Raw genomic sequence first — 11,085 nt, 5'->3', positions numbered from 1 at the left:
TCCTGCCCAGATTGATTTATTATTAAATTAATAATGCTGCAATCTGATTGGTCCGCCACAGGGGAACACGGCAATCGGTAGCAGAAGATCTGAACTGTAATCTTTTTGTAATTGTTTCTTCATCCCATTATTGAAATAGTATTTTCTATCCCATTATTATGTCATTTCTACTTTGTTTTTCTTTAAGGGCCATGAATGTCTAAATAATGAGTCACTAAATAATGAATGCCCTTTATCTCAAACCTTAATTGAAATGAGAGATTATATCAATCAATATGTTAAGTTTATCAAAAGAAATAAAAAAAAAAGTCATAAATAAATCTCAATAAATTATTTAAAATTTTAATGGGGGTAATTTTGTAAAAATATAATATTTTAATAAAAATACTTAAAAATAAATATATATATATATATCTTTTTAAATAAAGAGTATTTTAATATTTAAACAAATTATTCATAATTATTCATCAAATCATTCAATTCAATAATTTAACTTATAAATTAGTCTTACTTTATTCATTTTATAAAATTTAAATTTTAAATACAACAAATCAATTTAATAAATTTAACCCCAACTAATCTCAAATAACCTATTTTTCATTATACAAGATATTAATTTCATAACTTAGATTTCTTTTTATAAATAACCCCACATCAAACCAAGCTCTTAATTAATCTTCTTTCAAATTGTTGATATCTCCTTCTCATATATACAAACTTAAGAAAGAAGAAAAAACAAGGGAAGAAAACAGAAACAGCGCTAACAGATTACATCGAAGATTTGCAGGAATCGTTATGATTTCTCAAGGGCATCGAATCTACTTTCCTAATAAACATGCATATTCAAACTACTAGCAGAAATTTCAAGTTTATCTCAAATAAAACACTGCAATTAATTGATGAAATTTGTAAAGAAGGCAATTATTTCAATAGGATCATAATCTTACATTCATGTTCAACAATAATGAAACAATATACCTGTCTGGGTCAAGTTAAAAGTGTGCTTCTTCTATTGCCCAACTCTACTTGTCAATACAACAACAAAAGATTCATCTTCTAACAATCAGCTGACATATTTAGTTCCTATCCGTCAATTTAGAGGTTCCTGGTGTTAAATCTGTGGATTCCACACAATTCGATCTTCTTTATCATCATTTTTCAGAGGAAATGATGACAAAGACATCGTCAAGTGACCATTTTCTTGGATTTATTTTGTTTTCAGGATTGATTATGGCATTCTCTGTGTTTGCAAGTCGATAGCCAATCACAATCTCATTCCTTTGACGACCCCTTACCATTATATCATAAAAACAGAGTTCTTCTTGGTCATATAGATAGAATTCTGCTGGTTTAATGCACAACTCATTTCCCTGTTTAGAAATGGATCAGAAGAACAATTCAGTCATTTTTCTTTATACGATAACAGAATGTAATACAATAAATGACACCAGTTCAAAAGTAAATAAAAGTTCCTAATATTTCCGGGTAAGACTAAAAGAAATTTCAGGAGCTTATTTGTAGATTTCCATTTTCAAATCACAAAAACCAACACGAGGAAAGATTTTTACACAATTCTTGCTCTGTCTGCAAGTTTTGTTGTTTTTGTTTTGCGCGAATTAACTAATTTTCAGGAGAAGGCTAGCACATGAAGACTCTGCCAAGACCTCCCACTTCAATATTGTGCTTTAAATGAGTATCAAACCTCAAGGTAACAAACCCCTTGGTCTAAGTTTGTTGGCACCGAGCTACCCAGAGTGGGTTCGGTCTATAAAAGACATACTAGCTGCTTCCTCATAACAAACGAATGATTTGATTTAATTTTAAAAGAACTTCATTGATAAGGTGGTAAGTGTGAAATTCAATTATCATATAATTCCAAAAAACAATACCAGTTCAGTAAGTGCATTTGAAATTGACAAGGAAGAAAAAAAAACATTGCATGTGGATATGACTTTATACTATTGAAATTATTAAGCTCAAATACATCATTGATATATTGTGACGTAATAAAGAGATACCTCTTCAGCAAAAAGTTCCTCGAGGACACGATTTATTTGTTTGTCTTCGGCCACCATTGCTAACGCCATACTAACAAGCTCATTGGAGAGTACATAGTCACCAATTCTGGAAACTGAAACCAGGTTTCTAGTTCTAGAATCCAGTATTTCGCTTATAATTATTGATTTATTTGAAGCACGCTGCATTTCTCGAATCCACGTGCTATGAGAGAAGCCACAGTGTCGCACAGGGACCGAGTTTGTATCTTTATAAGGCAGACGCTTTGACTGAAAGACATATAAGCAGGCAACTTTAGTATTAAATACAATTTTAACATTTGTTTAATTGTTTTCTTTCTCTTGACTTGTTTTACAGATGCATGCTACATATTTTATCTACCTATGATCAGTAAAAAAGCTCGAAGCAGTAACCTGAATATCACGGATGAGTAGAAGTGTGGCTAAAGAACGTGAATCAGAATGCACAACCGAGTCTTCTACAGCCTCATCTGCGAGAATTAATATCTGTTCTCTTAGAGTTAGTAGTCAGAACAAAAAGGTCTGAAAACAAGAACAAGTGAACTAGATGGATGAGTAATGGCGGAAATACAGTTATTGTTTTTTTACACCGGAGTTTTTTCCCTGTAGGAGGAATGGTGTCTTTAAATCTATTTTTTCTGTGTATAAGGAATGTAAGGAAAAGAGGAATAATACTTTTCATGGATATGAAGAAAGAGAGATGAAAACTTACAGAGTCGAATGATTCGAGGGGAAGATTCTCCAAGTGTCGTCTAATGACAGCATTGCCCTTGTGATGAACAAGCTTAATGTTCACTAACTCGAAAATATTTAGGCCACCATCTGTTAACTTTCTCTCTCGCTCTTCTTCTGGCACGTCATTAAACATCCAAAGCTCCGAGCCAGGAGCCAACAATGCCTCCAGTACCTACTAAATGATAAACACGATACCAGAAGAAGGAACAAAATAAAAGATGCAGTTCATTTCTGTTGTTACTGGAGTATATTGAAATAAATGAAAACAAATTAAAGTAAAATGGGGAAACCAGTTTTTCTATAACCAATAAAGAGCTGCTGAGACAATGACTTTCCAAAGCTTCAATTTGGTAGCAAATGTCTTGGATTGAAACTTTTATAATTAGCCAGAATCAAGGATTTCACCTATGATTGAATTATGCTAACCCATAGAATTTTGTTTCTAGTTGATTTAAGCCTCTCATTTATGTACATCCTCTCTTAACTAATGCAGCAAAAAAACTAAAAAAAAAAATACATTATAGGTGAATTAGATGGATGACAAAAATTAAGTTTAAGAATGGAAAAAAAACATAAATTAAAATGACATGAAATGAGCATTGCTACCCTGAAAGCTTCAGAGACGGCCTATGTATATTATTATTAGATTATATATGAAAACTGTTATTATTACCCCTTAAAACTATTATGCCAAGACCCAAGGTCACCAACTCTCTTGCTAGACAACACTATTTCCTGTAATCTTTCATTGACACCCTTTTTCCATGGCCTCTTTTCTTCACTAGAAAGGTGTCCATGAAAGCCATCAACCACCACCATCACTCGTAACTAGCTAAAATTCCCAACTTTTCATACTTTTCTTAATTTAAACAGTCATTATAGTTCTAACTCTACTTCATGTGCATTTTGCTATTATGAGACAGGTATTCAACTGATGAAATTTACGCTTTGAATTTGAAAATGAGAAACTGAGCATGTTCAGCATCTTTTAATACAAGGATTTTTCCTTTTTGCAAAAAAGGAAATAGTTAATTATGATGTTATAGGCGTGAGTTCTGATTCATTCTTTATCCCTTCAAGGAGCTGGAATGCAAAAATATATACCGATTTCTAGCAGTTAATACACTATTTCAAGTAAGAGTCAGCTAAATACCATTATCATATCGTCAATATCACGTCGCCAACCACAGAAAAGAATCTTTTCTGGATACTTTCTAGGTTCAGATACCCTGGGAAAAGGGTTCCTGCGAACCTGCAATAATGAAAGGACAAGCATTTTAGGGAAAAACTAACAATACTAAATGTTTATGTCATAGTTGGAAAAAAGAATAATATCAAAGAAGAAAATAAATAACAAAATGGTAGACAATGGAATTAGTTAAGAGATGACCTCTGGCAAGGGAACAGGTGCATATGTGTCATCATCCTCGGCTATGACAAGAACTTCGTCACCTTCCTTTAGGACATATTTGTCATCTGGATTTATAACAATCTTTCCACCATCTTCAGCAATCTTTACTCCACAGGGCACTGCATCAGGGAAAGAAACCAATACATCCTCAAAATGCAGGCCATCCAGCTGAGGCCACCTTTTGATGTAGAACTCTGCATTTTCAAAGCCCAAAATATCCTCCCATATCTGCCATCAGTAAATCAATTACTATCGACAGTGGAACAAGCATAGTTTTTCAATAATTAGCAGAAACAAGGTCAGGGATATCATATATTCATCTAATAGTACACACTACGGGCTAACTATATCATGTATTTCATTTATTTTTTTAGATAGCATAGTAATCCACCACCATTACTCCCCTGCTTTGAATAAGAATCGAACCAGAGACATCAAGGTGGTAAACCTCTTTGTTCAAGCATCTTGTCATTTGAGCTATCCGGGTAGGTGAATTCATAATTTTAGCATGTTCAGGCTAAGTCTATTACCTAATGAAAAAGTAACATAAACAGAAACTGCACCTGGTCAATAGCTATGCTGCAGTTATCCAATTAAATGGATTTCATGCATAGGCATGATATTTGAATAGTTATGAAATAATTTGTTTTTTCTATCTTATCTCCCAAAAGAATGTCATTTACTTTCTGAGATTTATTTTTAAAAAAATGATCTATGGAATACAATGTTATCATGGGACAAAACCTTAAGAATCCATAAAATGGAACTGATGGGGTACATCAAAACCCATCAGTACCCTTCCCTCCAACTTTTACTGTTATCAGGGGACAAAATACACTTCTCTTTTGGGAAAAAAAGAAGCTACAAGGGCAGAACTGAACCCTGTCTTATCAAGGTGTTGACTTTAACAAGAAAGATTATAATTCATATTAGAGGGAGGAATTAATTAAATGCAGGGCATCAAACAAGTATAGAGAAATGTGATTATAGTAAATATTATGATCTCACAAACCACTCACTATCAACCACTTCAAAAAATATATATCAACCACTTCACAATTTTCAATGGAGTTCATGAAACTGACCTGTGCAAGGCCAGGCTGGAGAGCACACTGTATCATCAAGCGCCCAATCACATCATGTGCAACAACTGTTTCAATTAGTTCACCACCAACAAGTTTTACCAATGGCTCATTGTCGAGATCACTCATTTCTACAACAACATGACCCTTCAATCCCTCTTTTACCCCCGTGAGGCTAAGCACAACCCGTAAAGCACGTGCATCACTCTGAAGGAAACATAAGGAGATATAGAGCTTGTTTTATGTAGGGATTATTTTTCAAATAATCCGTTATTTCAGAAAGAAAAAAACTTGGTAGCTAAAAAGTGAATTAATTTGGGTTGTGGGTTAAATGACTAAATTATCATTTGTATTTAATATTTAAAATGTTACAAAAAAAAATTAAGAATATTTTAGTTGTTGATTTGAATGATTGATGATGGGATAAGAGGTTATTTGGATTAAATCCAAATAACCCTCCATCAAACAAGGGATAGTCTTTATCCAAGGGAAATTTGCATAAAACAGATATACAATGCTTACCTGATCTGCATTTTCATCACTTGCCAATACAATGATAGCACGAGCCTTTGAAACGGAAACCTGCAAACAGGTAAGAATCAACATCAGATGACCAGATGCAAGAAACAAGTGTGCCTATGTAAGAGGAGTATGAACCATTAAGACCTAATCAAATATATTCTGATACCTTCTTCAAGTCAGCAAGTATAAGAGGGCTGCCACTTCTACATATAACAGATGTCCCCATGAAGTCAAATTCAAGTTTTGCTATGTCAATCTCCATTTCTTCTTTATCTCGTTCTGCAAGTACAACTACAACACCACCACCAATGCTCTTGTTTGCTATAGAAAGTTGCTTCAAGAGTGAACCCTACAGAAAGATATATTTCTTCATTATTTGCAATGATTTAAAGATTCACAAAACCCACTTGATATGTCATCTAACCTACATGTAAGTATTTGTGAGATGTATGCACGTGAAGAAGCCAACTGCCTAACAAGATGAAACATAACTTTTTGGTTGTTTTGGAAACCAAAGGAAAAACCATCACCTCCAAGAACCATAATAATACCGAAAATTTTACTTTTGTGATGTGAATTCTAATTCACTTCAGTATATCTAACAAAAAAGAATCTTACACTTTTCAATATAGCTACGTTTTCTTTCAACTCGGACATAAGAAGCAATGAGGAATGGCCCATTTGGGAACACTTTTTTTCTGTCAGATATCTCATCTGGATATAAACATCCATATATTGGGTTATTGTTTTTGTTTAAAAATAGTCTCTAGCACATCATCTATCATTTCAACCTTCCAATCACATAATTCATCAACTAAAATACTCTTACTTTATTTTTTTATAAAATTTAAATACAAAAAGACATTTTAGCAATTTACCCAAAATAATCCACTTTTATTCAAACAAGATTTTTTCAAAGAACCCAAGATCAAACATGCTCCAATATCCCGTTTGGTAACAAAACTTATTCGGACAAAATGAGAAATTTATTGGCAGTTTATCATTTGGATCCGAATAACCAATTGGGCCCAAATAATCCTATTTCCAGATTCTGAAATCAAACCCTTCTAACCTCCCGAAAACATTAGTTTCATACCAAAAAATGCAAACCCAAAAGAAAAGCTTAAATTTTGAAGGAATCCATGGAAATTACCAATTTGTCACTCCATCCAAGAATTAGAATGTGATTACATTCTATCACCTCACTCTTTCCTTTCCTCAAAGAATCGACTTTCTCAGATATGGCATCTGAAACAAGCCCGAGCATAGTGGCGAATATCAGCATTCCTCCAGCAGTTACAGACACGGAGACAATCCTTGTTCCAACACCAACAGTATCGGCATGATTTCCAGAGTCCGCAACAAAAGTCCAGGATAACCAAAGTGCTTCAGTAAAGCCACTATCGGATACAGCATACAATGCCATACCACCAAACACTATTAGAAATATGGTTGCAGAAAGAAGTGCTAGCAGCTTTGCATATGGATATCTAGAGAAACACACATCCAGTATATAAGCAATTCTCTTCTTCATGGGAGCCTCCTCATTTTTGTGGGTTTCCCTCTTTGGTAGGTCCTTTATTCGTGGGACATAATTGAGGCATACAGATAATATGAAAGGCGTTATTAAAGTGAGCATAACCGCATACAGGGCAAAAGATCTACTGTGAGAGTCACCAAAAGGGGAAGGCAAATGGTTGTCAGATTCTCCAGTGTTATTGTTACACCATCCATGTAAGCTCGTATTCTCTTCCTGCAAAATAGTAAAAATGTCAACCATTCATTATAACACATTAGGCACATTTGGAAAAACTTTGGTTTATGTATCTGGATTCAGACAAGAATTCGTTAATAAATGTCTGAATCTACTAAGTTTTCAAAATGTACTCATCAGGATACACATCCAGATGAGAAATCTGATACACTAGCAAATCTAGGGCACGAAATAAAGATGATTTATTAAATAACTAGATTAGTATTTACATTTCCAATTTAGTATGTAATAGTTACCTTTTCAGTTTATAAGGATACATTTCCAGTTAAGGGTTAGACTAGTATAAAAACATATACATGTTACAACTTAATACTATTGAATAGTTTTAGAACACTTGTATCTCATTAATTTCTCCTGGCATCTCTCCTCCCCTTCTTGGTTTACAAACCCTAGAGTTTGATTACAATCAGAAATCTTACAAAAAATAACATGCTTTCAAATGAAGTCATTCAGACATGTCAACACCTCATCTAAGAAATAATATCTCGAAGAAGAACGAAGAACACATATCTACATGACTTTCTTCTCTTCTTCTTTTAGTTTAAGAACAATTCAATGTAAACTTGATTAAGAAAGACCTAAAACTCAGGTGCCATAGGTCTCTACTTTTAGCAAGTGAATCTAAAAAGGGATTGTACCTTGAGTCTTGCTACTTCCATACGGAGGAAATTTGCATAAGCTAAGAGTAGAATATAACTAAACTTGACCTGTGAGCAATAAATGAAAGAAGCGTCAGAAAATAGGTAAATATTTAGATGGTAAACAGAGAACTTAAAGGTAAAATACTAACCAAGTATGAGATCCTAGAAGTATAACTTGCGCCCGTGTTCCTATTTGATGGAGCAGACATTGTAAGAGAGGAGAAACCTGTGGATGGAATAGAAACTAGGGCAGGTGACTGCTTTAGCTTCTGCTTCGATTTCGGCTTTACCTCTGATGAAATCAAATCCTGATCACCAACAATTCCCTGCAAGGAATTCGACTTCAACTCACATCCACTATCATAACTCGTCGTCGTTACATCACTCCGAACCGGTGTGGGAGAAGGACTTTCATGATTCTGAGACCTGGAAGTCCTAACCGTGACTCGTTTCCTAGCAGCGTACGGTCCACCGAGAAACGAAGGGTACATCCAATCACGATCCGAGAATCCGGTGCCACCAGTCTCCACTGGCGCCGGCGCTGGATCAGCGGGGACATAACTAGAGGATGTATGTAGAGAGAGTTCAGTAGACGGCGGCGAAGTAGAGACGCGACGAACAGCCGGAAATAGCGGACCGGGAAAGTGGGTTGTACGATTATCATCATCAGTAGCAATAGTCCTTGATTTCTTGAGGAGAGGCCTATCAGATTTATTCGAGTTCAGTTCAATTGAACTGGAAATCGATTCTTCGTCAGCATGATTCATTCTATAGAGAAATTACATGATAAAGAAGTAAGTTTGGAGCAAAAAGAGCTCAACTTGAGAGAATCTGGAGGCTACCCATAAGCAGAAACAGCAGCCATAGATGGGAGAGAAAGAAAAAGAGAGATCTGAGAGTAAAAAACTAAGTGGGTGGTCGTTGAAAAGCTAAATTGTCAGTCTTTTTGGCATCATCAGCGATCGGAGCTGATCGAGCTTTATGGGTGTCTTGATCCATCGACCGCCGAGAGGATCTTTTGCATGTGTTTTTAACATTCACAAACACAAAAAAAAAAATCAACTTTTTTTATGTTGAATTATTTAGGATTTTGATTTTTTTTTTTTTTTTAAATTTTGTCTAACGAAAAAATAAATTATTTTCAATTAAGTTTATGAAATAGTATATAATATCATATGGATAGTTATTGAAATTATATCAATTAATGTGTATTCTTTTAAAAAAAAAAATTAAGTTAGATTTGATATATAAAATTGCTTAATTTAGTTGATTAAAGTGTTATTAATAATATTTTTAAAATGTATAATACATTTTAGTTATTTGAGACAAGGTAATATATATATATATATATATATATATTAAAATGTATAAAAAAAATGATATACATAAACCTTTTCAAAAAAAAATATTTTTTTATTGAGTATTTAGGAATTCGTTAACTTCTTAAACATTTTTTTTATGTCATGCATTTTATTTTTTAAGAACAATTTGTTTACTTCTTTAAGTGATAATTCTTTAGTTATCACTCAAATGTATTCGGTTATTTTCAGTCAATTTAAAAACTTATATGATTGTTAATTTTTTTTTTAATTTTTATTAATTTATTATATTATTTAATATAATAAGTTTTTTATATATTATTAATTTTTTATATTTAATTTAATTAGAAATCAAACTCATAATATTTAATCTCTTATAAACTATTTTAACCATTTGAAATATCTTAGTGAATTAATAACTTTTTTTATAATTAGTTAATTCACATTAATTAAAAAAAAGCTACATATCTCAAATTAATTTACAAATAATATAAAATTAAAAAGATTAAACGAGAATTTATATGTTAAATAGTATATCAAATTTACAAAAAAATAAATTACAATGAATAACATCCAATAATTTTACAATTATTTGAGATTGACTCAAAAAAACGAACTCGTTTGAACTTTATAAGAACAAGTAGAGTAAACATAACAAATTAGTTAAGCGGTATCAGAAAAATCTATACTAAATATTATTAGCGGCAATAAAAATTGTGACTGTCAGTAGACTGGTAAACAATGGCAAAACCTACAGACAAACATCAAGTTATAACTAATCATTTACATATATATCATATTAACGAGAAACTCATAAAAAAAATCAAGTAAAAATACTTTTTAAGAGAGCCTCCAAATAAAATATGAGTTCAAATAACTCATTATTGAACAAATGATAAATAACTTCAAATTTGATAACTTCATGTCTTTGTTTCTAAGAAGAGGATGCACGGACTCAATAAAAGATCAATAGAACAATCGACAAATATGAGCAACGACCCATCAAAAGTTATGACCATTATTCGGATTATAAAATTTTGAAACGATAAATCCGATATTGCTAAACATAGTGCCAAATCAAAAAAAAAACAAACTTAAATCTGAGTAAAAGAAAGATAAACGAGACACCCTACTATACTAAAAAAATCATCGGAGGACAAAAAAAGTAATTTTTCACCTTCTATTCAGGGGAAATTTGATCAAATGACCCTAAAGATTGGGTTATTTGACTTTTTGACCAATGCTTAAAATAAAAAACGTTGGTGACACCTTTTAATATTTTGGACAATTTTACCCTTTCGCGAGACGCAACTCTAATTGCGTCTCGCAACCGAAACCCTATAAAATCCTTTTTTTCATTTGTTGCTTCATTTTCTCTCTCTTTTCGGTCTTCTCCGCTCTAAACCCTAATGACGGAGAAGGCTTTCTCTTCTTTTCATCGGCGAAGCGAAGAACACAACGTCGAAAAACACCATTCCACTATATTCAACGGCGAAGAACTTCCAACGGCAAACTGTGAAGCTCCAACGGTGAAGGTTAATGTTTATTTCGTTTATAGAACGACA

At 33.0% G+C, this 11,085-nt stretch overlaps 1 protein-coding gene across 2 annotated transcripts; it reads right to left on the bottom strand.

Moving 5' to 3' along the window:
* Nucleotides 1-881: 881 nt before the first annotated feature.
* On the bottom strand, nt 882-9,199 carry LOC124919010 (probable ion channel POLLUX). 2 transcript variants are annotated; one of them, XM_047459110.1, is made up of 12 exons: nt 8,351-9,195; nt 8,199-8,267; nt 6,940-7,539; nt 5,953-6,135; nt 5,787-5,846; nt 5,268-5,471; nt 4,162-4,410; nt 3,925-4,023; nt 2,749-2,943; nt 2,430-2,522; nt 2,019-2,285; nt 882-1,370 (listed from the first exon to the last, which is right to left on the bottom strand). In XM_047459110.1, the coding sequence occupies exons 1-12, from the start codon at nt 8,966-8,968 to the stop codon at nt 1,152-1,154; spliced, it is 2,856 nt and encodes a 951-aa protein (XP_047315066.1). In that variant the 5' UTR covers nt 8,969-9,195; the 3' UTR covers nt 882-1,151. The 2 variants fall into 2 exon arrangements, 1 of the variants encoding a protein (XP_047315066.1); XR_007097547.1 differs by lacking the exon at nt 882-1,370 and having other exon boundaries at nt 2,143-2,285; nt 2,430-2,506; nt 8,351-9,199.
* Nucleotides 9,200-11,085: the final 1,886 nt, after the last annotated feature.

This window comes from Impatiens glandulifera, chromosome 1, assembly GCF_907164915.1.
Source record: "Impatiens glandulifera chromosome 1, dImpGla2.1, whole genome shotgun sequence".
Lineage (NCBI taxonomy): Eukaryota > Viridiplantae > Streptophyta > Magnoliopsida > Ericales > Balsaminaceae > Impatiens > Impatiens glandulifera.
The sequence above is the reverse complement of the archived record's forward strand: the minus strand, read 5'-3'. Positions and strand labels throughout refer to the sequence as shown.